General features: G+C 38.9%; 1 protein-coding gene across 1 annotated transcript in view; it reads right to left on the reverse strand.

The window, feature by feature from the left end:
• The window catches only part of TEX15 (testis expressed 15, meiosis and synapsis associated), a 44,010-nt gene extending 26,357 nt beyond the window's left edge, over window positions 1-17,653 (reverse strand). Inside the window, 2 exon segments of the mRNA XM_060085856.1 lie at window positions 11,071-11,236; window positions 17,515-17,653. Of these exon segments, the coding sequence (XP_059941839.1) occupies window positions 11,071-11,236; window positions 17,515-17,653 (305 nt within the window).
• Window positions 17,654-18,903: the final 1,250 nt, after the last annotated feature.

Consider the following 18,903-nt stretch of genomic DNA (forward strand, 5'->3'; position numbering starts at 1 on the left):
CTGGGCCCGTGAGCCATGGCCGCTGGGCCTGCGCGTCCGGAGCCTGTGCTCCGCAGCGGGAGAGGCCACAACAGTGAGAGGCCCGCATACCGCAAAAAGAAAAAAATAAATAAATAAAAAAATAAAAAAGAATACTTAACCCAGTCAAGCTGTCTTTCAGAAATGAAGGCAAAATAAAAGTTTCCCAAACAAAAGCTGAGGAAGTTTATCACCACTAGACCTGCCTTATGAGAAATGCAAAACAGACTTACTCAAGGGGAAATGAAAGGGCTGTAACTGGTAACATAAAATGTATGAATAAACAACACACTAGTAAAGGTACATATATAGTTAGATTCAGAATACTTTAATACTGTAATATGGTGGTGTTAACTCTAGATAAAAGGTGAAGTACAAAAGTATTAAAGATAGCTATAACTACGATAATTTGTTAATGGATACACAATATAAAAAGTTGTAAAGTGTGATATCAAAAACATAAAATGGGGGAAATAAAAAGGTAGAGTTTTTGCATGCAATTGAAGTTAAACTCTCATAAGCTTAAGATAGACTACTATACCTATACAGTGTTTCAAGTAAGCCTCAGGGTCAACACAAAGCAAAAACCTACAGTAGATACACACAAGATAGAGAAGAAGGAATCAAAGTGTACCACTATAGAGAATCATCAATTCACAAAGGAATATAGCAAGAGAGTAAGAAAGGAACAAGAGAACTACAAAACAGCCAGAAAACAACAAGATGGCAATAGTTGGTTTTTACCTATCAATAATTACTTTAAATGTACATGGTCAAAAAGCACAGAGTGGGTAAAAGGATAAAAAAACAAGACACAACTATACGCTACTTTTAAGAGACTCACTTCCAGGACACACACAGACTCAAAGTGAAGAGATGAGAAAACATCCCATGCAAATGGAAACCAAAAGATAGCAGGGGTAGCTACACCTATAATCAGACAAAACAGACTTTAAATCTAAAACATTAACAAGAAACAAGGTCATTACAAATGATAAAGCGGTCAATTCACCAAAAGGACATAACAACTGTAAATGTATATGCACACAATATCAGAGCACCTAAATATATTAAGCAAATACTAATAGAGCTGAAGGGAGCAATAGAGAACAATATAATAACAGTGGGGGATTTTCAAACCCAAGTTTCAACAATGCATAGATCATCCAGACAGAAAATCAATAAGGGAACATTGGACTTGAACTATATTTTATACCAAGTGGATCTGACATATACAGAACATTCCATCCAACAGCAGCAGAATACACATTCTTCTCAAGGGCACATGGAACATTTTTCAGGACAGATCATATGTTAGGCCATGAAACCAGTCTCAGTGAATTTTATTTTATTTTACTTATTTTTAATTTTATTTATTTATTTGTTTGTTTGTTTGTTTGTTTGTTTATTTATGGCTGTGTTGGTCTTTATTTCTGTGCAAGGGCTTTCTCTAGTTGCGGCAAGCGGGGGCCACTCTTCATCGCGGTGCGCAGGCCTCTCACTATCGCGGCCTCTCTTGTTGCGGAGCACAGGCTCCACACGCGCAGGATCAGTAGTTGTGGCTCACGGGCCTAGTTGCTCCATGGCACGTGGGATCCTCCCAGACCAGGGCTTGAACCCGTGTCCCCTGCATTGGCAGGCAGATTCTCAACCACTGAGCCACCAGGGAAGCCCTCAGCGAATTTTAAATCACTGAAATTATTACATCAACGATCTTTTCTGATCACAATAGTATGAAAGTAGAAATCACTAACAGGATGAAAACTGAAAAATTCACAAATATGAGGATATTGTACAATATGTACCTGAACAACTGATGGGTCAAAGATGAAACCAAAAGGGAAGTAAAAAAACATACTGAAATAAAGGAAAATGGAAACACCACATGCCAAACCTTAAGACACGCAACAAAAGCAGTACTAAGAGGTAATTTTACAGTGATAAATTCCTACATTTGGAAAAAAGAAAGACCTTAAATAAACAACCTAACTTTATACCTCAAGGAACTAGAAAAAGAACTAAGCCCAAAGTTAGCAGAAGGAAGGCAGGTAACAAAGTTAAGAGCAGAAACAAATGAAATAGAGAATAGAAAAACAATAGGAAAGGTCAATGAAACACAGAGTTGTTTTTTGAAAAGACAAGCAAAATTCACTTTAGCTAAACTTACCAAGAAAAAAAGAGAGAGGCCTCAAATAATTGAAATTATAAATGAAACACCTGACATTACAACTGATATCACAGAAATACAAAGGATCATAAGAGACTATTATGAACAATTATATGCCAACAAATTGGATAACCTAGAAGAAATGGGTAAATTCCTAGAAAACACAACATACCAAGTCTGAATCATAAAGAAAAAATCTGAACACACCAATAACAAGTAAGGACATTGAAAAAGTAATCAAATATCTTCCAGCAAAGAAAAGCCCAGGACCAGATGGCTTCATGGGCGAATTCTACCAAACATTTAAAGAAGAATTAATGCCAATTCTTCTCAAACTCTTCCAAAAAACTGATGAGGAGGGGACATTCCCAAACTCATTTTATGAGGCCAGCATTACCTTGATATCAGGGCCAGGTAAGGATACTATAAGAAAACTAAAGTCCAATATCTCTGATGAATATAGATGCAAAAATTATTAACAAAATACTAGTAAACCAAATTCAACAACACACTAAAAGGATCATACACCAAAATCAAGTGGGAATTATTCCTGGAATGCAAGGATGGATCAACATATGCAAATCAATAAATGTGACACACATTCATAGAATGAAACATAAAAATCGTATGATCATCTCAAAAGACATACAAAAAAAGCATTTGACAAAATTCCACATCATTTCATGATAAAAACTGTCAATAAATTGAATATAGGAGGAACATACCTCAACATAATAAAGGTCATTTTGACAGACTGACAACTAATGTCATACTCAGTGGTGAAAAATTGAAAGCTTTTCCCCTAAGATCAGGAATGAGACAGGAATGCCCACTATCACCACTTTTATTCAACAGAGTACTGAAAGTCCTAGCCAGTGTAAGAAGGCAAGCAAAAGAAATAGAAAGCATCCAAATCAGAAAGGAAGAAGTAAAATGGTCTCTGAAGATGACATGATCTTATATATAGAAAGTCCTAAAGTGTCTACCAAAAAACTATTAGACCTAACAAACCAATTCAGTGATGTTTCAGGATACAAATCAACATAAAAAAATCACTGCGTTTCTACACACCAACAATGAATTATCTGAAAAAGATGTAAAGAAAACAATTCCATTTACAATAACACCAAAAACAAAATACTCAGGAATAAATTTAACCAAGGAAGGGAAAGAGCTATACACCTAAAACTATAAGACACTAATTAAAGAAACTGAGGAAGACCCAAAAAATAGAAAGATATCCCTTGTTCACGGATTGGAAGAGTTAACATTGTTAAAATGTCAATACTACCCAAAACCATCTACAGATTCAATGCAATTTCTATCAAAATTCCAATGGCATTTTTCACAGAAACAGGAAAAACGATCCTAAAATTTAAATGGAACCACAAAAGACCCCAAGAGCCAAAACAATCTTGAGAAAAAGAACAAAGCTGGGGCATCACACTTCCTGATTTCAAAGTATATCCCAAAGCTACAGAAATCAAAACAGTACTGGCAGTACTGGTACTGGCATAAAAAACCATATAGACCAATGGAACAGAATATCAAGAGCCTAGAAATAAACCCACGCATATATGGTCAAATAATATTTAACAAGGGGGCAAAGAAAACTCAATGAGGAAAGGACAGTCTCTTCAACAAATGATGCTGGGAAAAATGGATATTCACATGCAAAAAAGTCAAACTGTACTCCTATCTTACCACTCACAAAAACTTAACTCAAAATGGATTAAGGACTTAGAGGTAATACCTGAAGCAATAACACTCCTGTAAGAAAACATAGGGGAAAAGTCCTCCTTGACAGTGGTCTTGGCAATGATTTTTTTGGATATGACATCAAAAGCACAAGCAATAAGGAAAAATCAACAATGAGACGACCTCAAACTAAAATGCTTCTTCATGGCTAAAAGAAAGAGTCAAGAAAAGGAAAAGAGAACCTACAGAATGGGAGAAAGTATTTGCAAACTATACATCTGGTAAAGGGCTAATATTCAAAATAACAGAAGGAATTCATAAACTCAATAGCAAAAACAATCTGATTAAAAAATGGGAAGAAGACTTGAAGAAACATTTTTCCAAAGAAAATGTACAAATGGCCAAGTACTTAATAAGGTGCTACACATCACTAATCATCAGGGAAATGCAATTCAAAATCACAGTAAGATAAAATCTCACACTTGTTAGACTGGCTATTCTCAAAAGACAAGATAACAAGTGCTGGTGAGGATGTGGAGAAAAGGGAACCTGGTGCATTCTTTGTGGGAATGTAAACTGGTACAGCCACTATGGAGAACAGTATGGAGATTCCTCAAAAAATTGAAAATAGAGCCACCATATGACCCAGCACTCCCACTCCTAGGTGATGTCTGAAGGAGACGAAGTCACTGTGTCTCAGAGATGCCAGCACCCCCACACCCACTGCAGCTCCATGCACAACCGCCAAGACGTGGACGCAACTAAGGTCGACAGACGAATGGATAAATGTGGCATATATACACAATGGGATACTATTCAGCCACAAAAAGAAGGAAATCCTTCCATTTGCAACAACACAGATTAATCTAGAGGACATTATGCTACGTGAAATAAGTCAGAGAGAGAAATGATCTCGCTTACATGTGGAATCTAAAAACATCAAGCTGATAGAAACAGAGCAGAATGGTGGTTTCCAGGGTCTGGGAAGTGCGGGAAATGGGGAGGTGGTGGTCAAAGGGTACAAACTTTCAGTTATAAGATAAGTAAGTTCCAGGGATCTAAGTTACAGAGTGGTGACTATAGTTTATAATACTGTATCGTATGCTTGCAAGGTGCTGTAAGAGTAGAGTTTTAATGTTCTCACTGTAACAATGACAACATGGTAATTGTGTGAGGTGAAGGATGTGTTAACTAACCTTACTATGGTAAACATTTCCCAATATATGTGTATCAAATAGTCACATTGTATGCCTTAAACATACACAATGTTATGTGTCAATCATATTTTAACAAAACTGGAGGGAAAAAAAGATATTTTCTAACTCACACAAAAGTCCAGAGATAAGGCAGTATATAGCTGCTCTAAAAAATTACCGCACACTTAGTGGATTAAAACAAATCAAGTTTATTATCTTACAGTTATGTAGGTCATAAGTCTGACATGGGTCTCATGGGGCTAAAACCAAGGTGTCATCTAGACTGCATTTCTTTCTTAGGCTCTAGGGGAGGATCTCTTTCCTTGCTGGCAGAATTCAATCACCTGCAGTTGAAGGACTGAGATCCCCCTTCCTTGCTGGCTGTTAGCCAAAAGCGATCCCCAAATTCCAGACAATACCTGCGTTCATAACACCTTTCCTGCATCTTTAAAGCCAGCAAAGGCAAGCTGAATCCCTCTCCTACTTTTCTTTCTTCCTTCAGTCTCTCACTCTTCTGTCTTCCTCTTAAGTTTTTTAAGATTAAGAGCTCATATCATTAAATTGGGCCCACCCAGATTACCCAAAATAATCACCCAAACTCAAGGTCTGTGACCTCAATCACATTTGCAAAGTCCTTTTTGTTAGGTTAAAGGTTGTGGGGATCAGAGGGTGGGCATCTTTGGGGGAGCATTATGCTGGTTACCACAGGAAGAATCTGAACTCATTTAGTCCCTCAACCATATTACGAACTCAAGTTTCTTTTCCTTGACTCTCTACACTGCTGTCCATAGCTTTATCTTTATCTCTGCCTGGCTCCTCTCGTGGTCATAAGAGAGCTGCCAGCAGCAACTAGGCCTACCTGCTCCCTTGCCCACAGACACCCGTAGAGACACTGACTTCACCTTCCCAGGATTTCCAAGAAAGCCTCATACTGTGTTAGACCGAACCATATTGACTATGCTTGTACATCAGTAAACCAACAAAGGCAAGGGGAATGGGACAAAGAATAGTTTAGACTAATTATATGAGACAATCTAGAACTATTAGGGAGACTGCAGTCTACTTGTTTGGTTCTCCTTTAGACACACCCTTCTTCCAATACTTATACTTTCAAAAATGCTCATGCTCACACCGAGAAAGGTCAATCCACCTCACAAAAAGGGAACAATCCAGTCTCATCGAATTACTGCATGTAACTTCAGATCAATGATGTGAGTAATATGCCTTCCCTTCAAGTGGGTCTGGAGGTAGACTCATATAGTCAACATCCATTTAGGCAGCATATGGTTACAAGGTTAAGTTACCTACACGAAAAATAAATTGGTGAAGAAAACGTAGGGTGACCACAATTAAATTTAGAGAAGTGAAGAATGACACAATGGTCAGTGTTAACCGGCCCTTAGCACAAAGTATATCCTTCTAGAAAGAAATAGCTAGGATTCTTGGCCCTCAAAATTCCAAAGGCTAGGAACCATAGCATGATCTTGTTTAGACAATGGTTGTTATTAGGAATTTCAGTCTCCTGGCAACAAGCCTCTGAGACCCTCCCATTTCCCAAGGCCCTGAATTTAGAATGGTCTTTACCCACTGCATTACAATTTGAAACTATCCATTTCTTTCCGCAGACTGCATTTAAAATATATCTTTATTGCATAAAGTTGAGTAGTTCCATTTACCAGGTAGAAAATGCTTAAAAGGAGGTATCTGGGAAAGGCTGAAGGCAACAGATTTGTGCTTCATACGTACTTCAGATTTGCCTCATACTTATCTCTTGTTAAATCTCCTTTCTTTTAAACCCATGTTCACACTAACTTTGGAAAAGATGAATTCTTTACTTCAAGCTAATCTTGCAAAGCTGATCTGTGAAACTAGGCCATAAGTACAAAGGATTTTTTTTTACCAAATCTGAAATTTAAAGGCCTCTTGGATTTAAGCAGGAAATGGGCAGGGCACTTCAATATCCTCAATTTTTTTGGTACAAGTTTCCCCCAAACCACAGCCTCATAAAATATATGGTCTGTGCCCCCACGTATCACCAACTTCCCATTTAGGAACAGTGAGACGTCCTTACTGCCCTCTTTCCAAGTTAAATCCATATCTTAGAATCTTCCACTAGCAAGTGGAAGTACCAAGTTCAACACCAGTACCAAGTTCCTAGTACCAAGTTCAATACCAGTTTAAATGCTATCGACTTCAAGTATGGAAAACCATTCAAACTGGCTTAAAATTGAGTTAACTTCTTCTTTTTTTTAAATAAATTTATTTATTTATTTACTTATTTTTGGCTGCATTGCGTCTTCGTTGCTGCGTGCAGGCTTTCTCTAGTTGCGGCAAGCGGGGGCTACTCTTCATTGCAGTGCGTGGGCTTCTCATTGCGGTGGCTCCTCTTGTTGTGGAGCACGGGCTCTAGGCTCATGGGCTTCAGCCGCTGTGGCACGCAGGCTCAGTAGCTGCGGCGCACGGGCTTAGTTGCTCCGCGGCATGTGGGATCTTCCCAGACCAGGGCTCGAACCCATGTCCCATGCATTGGCAGGCAGATTCTTAACCACTGCGCTACCAGGAAAGTCCTGAGTTAACTTCTTACAACAAGAAATTCAGAAATGAGGCAGCCTTTATCAGTTGACCTATTCCACAGCTCCAGATGTTTTCAAGGATTCAGGTTTTCTCCATCTCTCTGTTTTGCCGTCATCACCTCGAGGGTCATCCAACTGGTGTCATCATTATTCCAAGAGTGCTGCCATCAACAGGTTGAGCAACATGCTTCCTTGTTCACAGCAGATTGGCTTCTCTTTTCCAGAGACTCCCCCCGCCCACAAGCCAATCTGTCCTCAGTGTGTCACTGGCCCAAACTGATTTAGTTCTTCACCCTCTCCCCGAACCAATCATTGATAAAAGTAGATGAAATCAAGCATGGATGGCTCGGTCTACTCATCTGGGGTAGAATGTAACCTGAGATGCCAAGTACAAATTTAACCACAGTGTCAAGATAGATAATGACAATTTTTAAAATGATACCCTTTCGGGCCTCCCTGGTGGCGCAGTGGTTAAGAGTCCGCCTGCCGATGCAGGGGATACGGGTTCGTGCCCTGGTCTGGGAGGATCCCATATGCCGCGGAGCGGCTGGGCCCGTGAGCCATGGCCGCTGGGCCTGCGCGTCCGGAGCCTGTGCTCCGCAACGGGAGAGGCCACAACAGTGAGAGGCCCGCATACCGCAAAAAGAAGAAAAAAAAAAAAATGATACCCTTTCACATAAATTTGAAATGTTTAAAGGTAAGTTATCTTAAAACAAAACAAAAAAGGGTCAAACTGATACAAATAGCACAATATACCTAAGAAGAAGTGAATTCAGTTCTCTTTTACCCATTAAGACCAGCTCAAGTTCTTAACTCTTCAGAACATCTCTCAAGACTCTTACGAAGAATACTCAATCCCACATCTATGCACCTACCTCTTACTATAACGTTATTTTATATTTAGCTGTATGTCTTCTCCACTGGAATGTAAACTCCTTAAGGCTGAGGAGAAAACATTCATTTTTCTCTGAGGGTATCAAATACAACATCTGACACAGTAGGCACTCAAATGCTCAATGAATGACTTAATACACAGATGTTTAGATGATTAATGTGTTTTTGCTGATTTCACACTTAAGAAGTGGTAGATGCAATGTGGATAAAAAGTGGAGACTGGGGGTGCTTCCCTGGTGGCGCAGTGGTTGAGAGTCCGCCTGCCGATGCAGGGGACACGGGTTCATGCCCCGGTCCAGGAAGATCCCACATGTTGCGGAGTGGCTGGGCCCGTGAGCCATGGCCACTGAGCCTGCGCGTCCGGAGCCTGTGCTCCGCAACAGGAGAGGCCACAGCAGTGAGAGGCCTGCGTACCGCAAAAAAAAAAAAAAAAAAAAAAAGTGGAGACTGGGGAGTTCCCTGGTGGCCTAGTGGTTAGGATTCTGGGCTCTCACTGCATGGCCTGGGTTCAGTCCCTGGTTGGGGAACTGAGATACCGCAAGCTGTGCAGCACGGCCAACACAACAACAACAAAGAAGTGGAGATTGGTATCTTTCTGGAGCTACTTGCTTTTGCTGAGATCACAGATTTATAAACTCCTCTAAGGGGAAAAATAAAAAGAAAAGCTAGAGGCAGTCAATGTTATTAATACTTTCTCTTTTCATCTCTCCATCCTATTTTTCTCTTCTGCTAACCAATTCTGATTTTTCCTTTTATTTTTTTTCACCAGTGCCTTAAGGCTACTTAAGGGTACTTTCTACCTTCATTGATTTAAAACAATGAAATAAAAATGTAACTTAATTTAACAGTTAAGTGCTCACTGTGTTGCCAGACTCGGTTCCATACTATGGACACAAAAAACAAATAAGATAAACTTATAATGTAGTAAGGGAATCAGACAAAACCAACATAGTGTGGTAAGTAGTGTAAAACGAGTGTAAAGTACTATGGGAGATAAATGAGTTTGTCTAATTGGGCAAATACCTAAGAAACCAATAAATCCTATACACATTAGTCATTCAGAATGTTCTATCAAGTCTTGTATTGTTGGGTAGTTGTTCTAACTTTTCTGTAATGTTAACAGGGAGAAATAAATGGTTGAAAATTAAGTGTCAGGGGGCATTATGAAAAAGGACACAATTTAAAAATGCCTAATATAACCAAAATAAAGGAACAATGCAGGATTTCATTTTTGATCAAACTACTATTTCAATCTGGAAGGAGCAGTGTATAGCCAGTCCATTCTACTTTTGCTCAAAACTGTGATTTTTAGATGAAAAAATATGCCATCAACTAATTCTGTCATTCTCACCAATTCTCCCCAACAGACAACAAGTGGGGTAGCATGTCTGAGTCAAGAGGAATTGATTCTAAAACAAAAAAAAAGAGACCAAAAACATTCCAAAATGAGTTCTAAGTGTGGGTCCATCAAACTATAGTTATGTTCTAAGTTAAAAATGCAAAATGGTGAAGGAGTCAAGTTCAGAAAATGAAAATGCTAAAACTGTGTTCACACAAGATCTAAACGTATTAAATACAAAATGTTTACAATGAGAACTCTGCATGTGCTCTTATTTTTTCTTACTAAGATAACATAATGGGGCTTCCCTGGTGGCACAGTGGTTAAGTATCTGCCTCCCAATGCAGGGGACATGGGTTCGAGCCCTGGTCCAGGAAGATCCCACATGCCGTGGAGCAACTAAGCCCGTGTGCCACAACTACTGAGCCTGCGCTCTAGAGCCCACAAGCCACAACTACTGAGCCCACGTGCCACAACTACTGAGGCTAACGTGCCTAGAGCCTGTGCTCCACAACAAAAGAAGCCACCACAATGAGGAGCCCATGCACCACAATGAAGAGTAGCCCCCACTCGCCGCAACTAAAGAAAGCCCACGCACAGCAACGAAGACCCAACGCAGCCAAAAATAATTCATAAATAAATAAATTAATTAATTAACTAACATAATGGAATGTGCCTTCCCAAAAACCAGAAGGGGTACTTTTTAAAAGTTAAGTGTCAGAAATTGTGGCTCTAGTGGAGTAGTTGGAAATAGCCAGATACAACTCCGCCAAATTAAAACATCAACTCAGTCTCTGAAGGATTGAGTCAAGAAAAAAAATTCCATTCTAAATACTTTAAGTGATATTTTATATTATGCAGGAGGCACAAGGATCTACAAAATGGCTCCTTAATAAATGTGCTGATATATGCTTCTGAAAAACTTACAAAGATTAAAAAAATTAGAAGGGAGTGTCTGAAGTCTGGCTACATTAATGTGCAGGACTTACTAACCAAATCTCACACTTAGCTTTTTACTATTACAAAAGGCTATGAGATGGCAACAAAATAAGGAATAAAACACCTCTGTACTTATTTTCTTAGTAATACTTATCAAATCTCAAATGGTAGAAATAACAGATTCGTATAAAACCTCACAGCAAAAACAAACAAAATCTCAAACTTCCTTAGGTCACAGTAACTTACCTCTTAGAAGTAAAATTTTTTTCCAGCTCCTCATTGTGAATCAGTTTTGTATCTCCAAACTGCCATGAAGACTGCAGATCACAGCTTACATCAAGCCGGCACTGATTAAGAGTATCGTGTATGAAACTATACTCTCTAGTATTGGTGCAACAAGGTGACAAGTAAACTAAAAATAAAGAAAAGGGCAAGTGGCTATTTGTGTTTAAAATGACATCGTTGGGACTTCCCTGGTGGCGCAGTGGTTAAGAATCTGCCTGCCAATGCAGCCAACACCGGTTCGAGCCCTGGTCATGGAAGATCCCACATGCCATGGAGCTACTGAGCCCGTACGCCACAACTACTGCAGCCTGCGTGCCTAGAGCCTGTGCTCCGCAACAAAGAGAAGCCACCACAATGAGAAGCCCGCTCGCTGCAACTAGAGAAAGCCCGTGCACAGCAATGAAGACCCAACGCAGCCAAATAAATAAAAAAAATAAAATAAAATGACATTATTGTACATCTGCACAATAACAACTGTGTATCAATATAAGACACAAAATAAACAAATATTTGGAATTTTCTTTAACCATCTGGAGGCATTTATATTTAAGATTCTATAACAGTAATACAGACTTCCTATACCTGGTACAAATGAAATTATGAACCTTGTTTTTCTCCACTACCTATTGGGAGTTCTTAAAAGTTGACGCAGATATACTAGATAGTACTAGAATTCAGGTGACTTAGTTTCAACTTAAGATGTACAGACTCTACAACATACAGTGCTACACAAACCTGGTAGCTACTGTTAGTGCATGAATATTTATTGAATTTCCCCCAAATAAGGCAACCTATATACTAGTAAACTGGTTATTTTGACTTGCAAAAATACCAGAACATCTCTGTAAACTCTTGGCTGACGTGGTGGCATGACTAAGAGGCACACTTTCAGAAGACAATAAGCAGCGTTTTAAGCACTGCTATATTAAGTAGATGCATAAAAGAATAAAACCCTCAAGGAAGAGGACTCGGAGGAAACTGGGGAATACAGTTGATTCTTGTTATTTGGAGAAGGTATAGTCTATTAAAGCTGCTGCCAAGAGTGAATTAGTGAATACTGAACTATTAATCTTAGGAGAAATACAGGGTTAGGTTCCTGTCAGCCTCTGGTCACATTTTTGACAACTGGAATGCCATCTGCAGTAAGTTTGTTTGCCAACATCCCAGTAAAACAAGCCAGTCTCATCAGGGATGGAAACTTGCCACATAACCTTTTCCTGCTTAACACTTAGCAGGTGTCTTTAAAATTCTCCCCCAGCCTCCTGTTCTGCAGAACCTGCCTACCTGCATCCCTTATCACCTTTTGAAGTGTGTGAGTCAGCCAGCACTAGCCAAGAGGGACCTAACATTTTCCTGCCCTGGGGACCATGACTGTAAGTCTCTTTGGCTTTTTGCCTCACAACAGTGCTGCCCACAAGCTATTTATTTATTTATTTATTTGTGTGTTGGGTCTTTGTTTCTGTGCGAGGGCTTTCTCTAGGTGCGGCGAGTGGGGACCAATCTTCATCGCGGTGCGCGGGCCTCTCACTGTTGCGGCCTCTCTTGTTGCGGAGCACAGGCTCCAGACATGCAGGCTCAGTAGTTGTGGCTCACGGGCCTAGCTGCTCTGCGGCATGTGGGATCTTCCCCGACCAGAGCTCGAACTCATGTCCCCTGCATCGGCAGGCGGACTCTCAACCACTGTGCCACCAGGGAAGCCCCGCCTGTTTAGTCTTTTAAGAAACCATCAAACTGTTTTTCAAAAAGTGGCTGATCTCTCTTACCTGACCATCGGTTGCATGACTGATTTGGCTTCTCCATATTCTTCCTAGCTTTTGGCATTGCTATTCTTATTTTAGCTGTTTTAACAAGCATGAAGTGACACCTCGCTGTGGTTCTGATTAGCATTTCCTTAATGGCTATGATGTTGAGCATCTTTTTGTGTGCTTATTTGCCATCCATACCTCCTCTTTAGTGAAATGGCTGTTCATGTCTTTTGCCTGTTTTCTGTTTGGATGTAACGCTCTCTTTTCTCTTACTATTGAGTTTTGAAGGTGCTTTATATGATCTAGATGAGAGTCCTTGGTTAGATTTATGATTTGTAAATGTTTCCGCCCACTCGTAGCTTGTCTTTTCACCTTCCTAACAGAGTCTTTCACAGAATAAAAGTTTTAAATTTTGATGGAGTCCAATTTACCACATTCTTCTTTGGGACTGTGCTGGCATCACGCTAAGGATTCTTCATCTAACCCTAGATCCTGGAGATGTTTTCTTCTAAAAGTCTTACAGCTTCACATTTTCCATTTAAACCCGGGATTCATTTTGAACTAATTTTTGTGTGAAGTTAGGGTGAAATTCTTTTTTTTTTTTTTTTGCCTATGGATAGCTTTCAATTGCTCCAGTGACATCTGATGAAAAGACTACCTTTCCTCCACTCAATATACCCTTGTTAAAAATCAATTGAAAGGAAACCAATTGAGCATATTTGTGTAGGTCTACTTCTGGAATCTCCATTCTGTCCCACTGATTTAAGTGTCTATCCCTTTGTTAATGCCACAGTGTCTTGATTACTGTAGCTACACGGTAAGCCTTAGTATTGGCTACAGTAATTCTAAACACTTCTATTTCAAAATTGTTTTTGCTATTCTAGTTTGTCTTCTCATGTAAAAATTTTTTAATTTATTTATTTTTGGTTGCGTTGGGTCTTCGTTGCTGTGCGTGGGCTTTCTCTAGTTGCAGTGAGCAGGGGCTACTCTTCCTTGTGGTGCACAGGCTTCTCATTGCAGTGGCTTCTCTTGTTGTAGAGCACGGGCTCTAGGTGTGCAGGCTTCTGTAGTTGTGGCTCGTGGGTTCAGTAGCTGTGGCTCACGGGTTCTAGAGCGCAGGCTCAGTAGTTGTGGCACAGGGGCTTAGTTACTCCGCAGCATGTGGGAATCTTCCCAGACCAGGGCTCGAACCTGTGTCCCCTGCATTGGCAGGAGGATTCTTAACCACTGGGCCACCAGGGAAGCCCCTTCTCATGTAAATTTGAGAACAAGCTTATTTATTTACAAAAGGTCTTGCTGGGATTTTGATAGAAACTGCAATAAATCTACAGATAAATTTGTGGAGGACTGACATCTTCCTTATGTTGAGTCTTCTAATCAATAAGCACAGTATACCTCTCCAATAACTTAGAATTTCTTTGATTTCTTTCATCAGCACTTTGTAGTTTAAAGCATAAAAATCCTGCATATATTTTATTAGTTTTATACATAAGTATTTCATATTCTGAGCTATTAGAAATGGTATTATCATTTTGATTTTCATGGGTTCTTTGCTAGTATATAGAAATTCAATTTATTTTTGTATTTTGATTTTGTATTCAGTGACCCTGCTGAACTTGTTAGTTCCAGGGTTTTCTTTTCTTTTTTTGTAGGTCCCTTAGGATTTTCTATGTAGACCATTGTGTAACCTTCAAATAGGAACAGTCTTATTTCTTCCTTCCTAATTTCTATGCTCTATGCTTTTTATTTCATTTCCCTGACTTTTCGTGGTTAGAATTTCCAGTACTATGTTGATAAGAGTGGTGAAAGAGAACATTCTTGCCTTCTTTCCCTACAGAGAAAACATTTAGTTGTTCATCATTAAGCATGATGTTAGCCAGGGGTATTTTTTATATACTTTTTATCAAGCTGAGGAAGTTCTCTATTCCTAGTTTGCTGAGTCTTTATCATGAATGATTTTTGTCAAATGCTTTTTCTGCAAAAATTGATATGATCATGTGATTACTATTATTTATCCTGTGAATACAGACTGACTTTCAAATACCAAACCAGCCTTGCATCCCTTGAATAAAACTCTCTTACTTATAGTATATAATTGATTTTATACATTGCTAAATACAATTTCCTTATATTTTGTATAGGATTTCTGTGTCAAGGTTCATGATGGATATTGGTCTGTAGTTTTCTTTTTTTTTTTTTTTGTATTACCTTTATTTAGCTTTGGTACCAGGGTAATACTGTCCTGATAAAATTATTCTCTCCTCTGCTATTCTGTGGAAGAAATTGTAAAGAATTTGTATTAGCTCTTTTCTTTAATGTTGAGTAGAATTCTCCAGAGAAACCACCTGGGCCTGGAGATTTCTTTTCCAACAGTTCCTGTGGGTTACTTGAACATTTTTAAAATGGCATTTTGATTTATTTATCGTGTTTTTATAAAAAACTTTTAATTCTGAGATAACTGCAGATTCATATGAAGTTGTGATGTATAACAGAGAGAGATTCTATATCCTATATTCACCCAGTTCCCTTCAATGGTAACATCTCACTTTATAATTGCCTTAAATACCTCCTCTACATATACCGAGAATCACATTGAAGAATGTCATACTTTTTGTTCCAACTGTCAAACATAATTAAAAAACTCAAGAGGAGGACTATTATATTTCCCTATATTTTTACCCTCCTTCGTTCTTCCTTCATTACAAATGTTCCCAGCTTCTTTTGTCATTTTCTATTTGGAGAACTTTGTTTAGCCATTCTAAACTAAGATCTACGAATAAAAAATTCTTAGTTTTACTTCATCTGAGAATGTCTACTTCAGTTCTATTCCTGAAGAATATTTTTTCTGGGGACAGTTCTTTTCTTTCTGCACTTAAAAAATGCTGTGCCACTTCCTCTGGGCTCCATGGTTTCTAATGAGCAATCTCCTGTCATTCAATTTTTTCCCCTATGAATAACATTTAGTTGCTTTCAAGATTTCTTCTGTTCTTAGTTTTCAGAAGTTTGATTATGATGTGCCTTGTCATGGACTTCTCTGGGTTTATCATGTTTAGGGTTTATTCAACCTTTTGATTGTACAGGTTTATGTCTTTTGCCAAGTTTGGGGAATTTTCAGCCAGTATTTATTCAAATACTCTTTCAGCTTTATGCTCTCTTCTACTTCTGGAGCTCTGAGGACAAAGACATTAGGTCTTCTATTATTATTCCACAGGTTCCTGAGGCTCTGTTAATTTGATGTGTTCTCTGTTGTTTAGGCTGGGTTATTTCTGTTATTGTATCTTCAAATCCACTGCTTCTTTCCAAAGTCTTCTTGATTCTTCTCTGGAACCCATCCAATCAGTTTTTTATTTCAATTATTGTATTTTTCAGTTCCAAAACTTCTACTTAATTCTTTATTACATTTTCTATTTCTTTGTTGAGATTTGCCATTTTTTCATTTGTTTCAAGAGTGTTTGTAATTGCTTGCTGAAACATCATTACGATGGCTGTTTTAAAAGCCTTGTCAGATAATTCCAACATCTGTTTTATCGTGATGTTGGCATCTGTTGATTCATCTTTTCTCATTTGAGTTGGGATTTTACTGGTTGTTGGTACGATGAGTGATTTTTTTTAATATCTTGGTCATTTGGGGTATTGTTAAGAAACTCTAGATCATATTCAATCTTGTGGTTTAACAAGCCTCTACTAAAACTAAGCCAGCAAGGGACTGTGCCAGTAGGGAAAGGCTGGGGGTGGGGAAGACTCTGACTCTTTACCACCAGGACGTCCTGGCTCTCCACAAGGTCTCCACAGACACCCTGCGGGGGGGTGTGTGTGTGGCTGTATTGTTACCATGAGAAAGGGGTACAAGTCCATGCTCCTGACTCAGCCTCCACTGACACTGTGGGAGGGGGACAGACGCCTTGTTACTGGTGTGTGTGACAGAGTCTAGGCTCCCCACTTGGCCTTCACTGACTACTCCCACTGAGAAGAGGCAACTCATCACCACAGGGCAAGAGTGGAAACCCACTGACACTGAAGGGGCACAGGATAGCAGAGAAGGGAACGTATGAAGTTCCAAGAAGGGGAGAGGCACAGGTGGAAGGGGAGAGGCAGAGGTGGAAGTCTAGGCCCTCCATTTAGCCTCTGCTGACAAAGGTGTAGGGCCTATTTCTTTTTTATCCCCCTAGTGTTTTGCAGGAATAGCATGTTCACTGTCAAATAGGTTTCTGTCATTCTAGGATACCCCATTCCCAGTCCCTGGCAAGACAGAACAGACTTTTCTTAGGGCTTTTTGTGTCTGTAAAAGTTGGCATTCCTGGGTTGTGCTCACCCAGTCTGAGACATGGAGGAAACAAACAGAAAATCCAGAGAACTTAATGTGACATCACTCCTTAACTCCCAGGGTCCCACACTGATCCATCTTCTTCTCTCCACCTTTCAAAGTCTTCTTATGTTTATGTATGATGTCCAGTGTTTTTAGGTGTACTTAGTGGGAGGGATAGTAGACATGTGTCTATTTTATTTTGTGTGGAACCAAAAGTACATGTGTATTTAAGGAATTAAAAGCCTGACTTAACCTAACTTTATGTAGAGTCAAAAGAGAAGATGAGCATAAACAAAGAATCAGAGAAATGTAGTAACAGTTATGAAATAATCCCATCTTCCATAGAAACATTACCTTTCCCAGCTGTCCTCCTGATCTTGGGAATGGTGAATTTTTTCAAGGGATTGACATCTATACCAGTAACAAATAAAGGTTCAGTAGTTGAGTTCATTTTCCATAGCATCTTGTATTTAGCAATCTCTTTCATTTCCATTTTGCTGGTGGCCTAAAATCAACCCAAAGTTATTAAACAAAAGGTCAGTAAATACATAAGAGGCAATGGCAGTAAAACTATTTAAAAGTTCTTACATGAAATTGAATAAAGATATATTTTTGGTCACACTCACAACAGATTTCAATCTCAATTTGGCAGGTTACCCAAAAGAATTTTGGGTTTTATATAATATAAAAATATTTATTTTGTAGTTTCTAATATACATTTTCCTTGCAATTTAAAGCCTGTGTGTTTCCGAAAAGCTTAATAACATCTAAACAACAATTTCTGTTAACATTTGGTTAAGCTCTTGCCAAGTATCTATTTTTTAAAGTGTTTTTCCTATACACTTCTGTGAATTGAATGACATTCTCTAAATTAGAATCTTTGGCTTGGGGAGAAACTTATGAATGTTTTAAACCAACTATTGCATGGCTATCCCTACAACTGATAGCCTAAAACAGTCACCATCACTCACTGGCTATTGTTCCACAGTATTACTACCAGTGGATTAAGACATCATATATTGTTATATTACTAGTAAAATATTCCTTTTCCTTCCTCCTCCTTTCAACCCTTTCCCCCAAACATACACATACATTGATTAACCTTTCAAGTAGAACCCATACTGGATATCAAAGGAAAGCTATGGTGCCCACACACTGAGAAATATATGCAAAGATATATTTTTCATGCCATTTCATAGTATGTTTCCTGGGCCTCCTGATACCTATCAACTGCTTAGTTCAAGCATTAGATCACAATCCAAATTAAGAGGTGCCAAAATTCTACAGAAGGGTCACAAAGGAAAAGATTCTAGCGAAGGTTCACAAAGGATTATTCCCCACAATCCCCACTCCTTCACCCTTTATGAAAGGTGATCTTGCAATCAAACATGGATCAGAACAGGGAACGGACCAAGACCTCTAGAAAGAGAAGAAAATCAGCCTTTCTCTCATCCAGTCACGTGGACAGACACTAGTGGTGTAGCCTACTAACAAGAATGCCCTTAACATATACTAGCTCCAGAGATATTTGTCAAGACTGCCATGTTCATGTGGAAGTTTAATAAGGTGGAAAAGGGAGAAAAATTTACTTAGAATAACTTTTATTACAAAAACCTCTTCAATTCATCATGTTCTATACCTACTGCACGCAAAGGTATACAGCCATCAGTTAAATATACTTTATACTTGAAGAGTCTCATGCTGTGACAATTAGTATTTTCTTTAACTACAGTAAGATGGGTG

This window comes from Mesoplodon densirostris, chromosome 20, assembly GCF_025265405.1.
Source record: "Mesoplodon densirostris isolate mMesDen1 chromosome 20, mMesDen1 primary haplotype, whole genome shotgun sequence".
Lineage (NCBI taxonomy): Eukaryota > Metazoa > Chordata > Mammalia > Artiodactyla > Ziphiidae > Mesoplodon > Mesoplodon densirostris.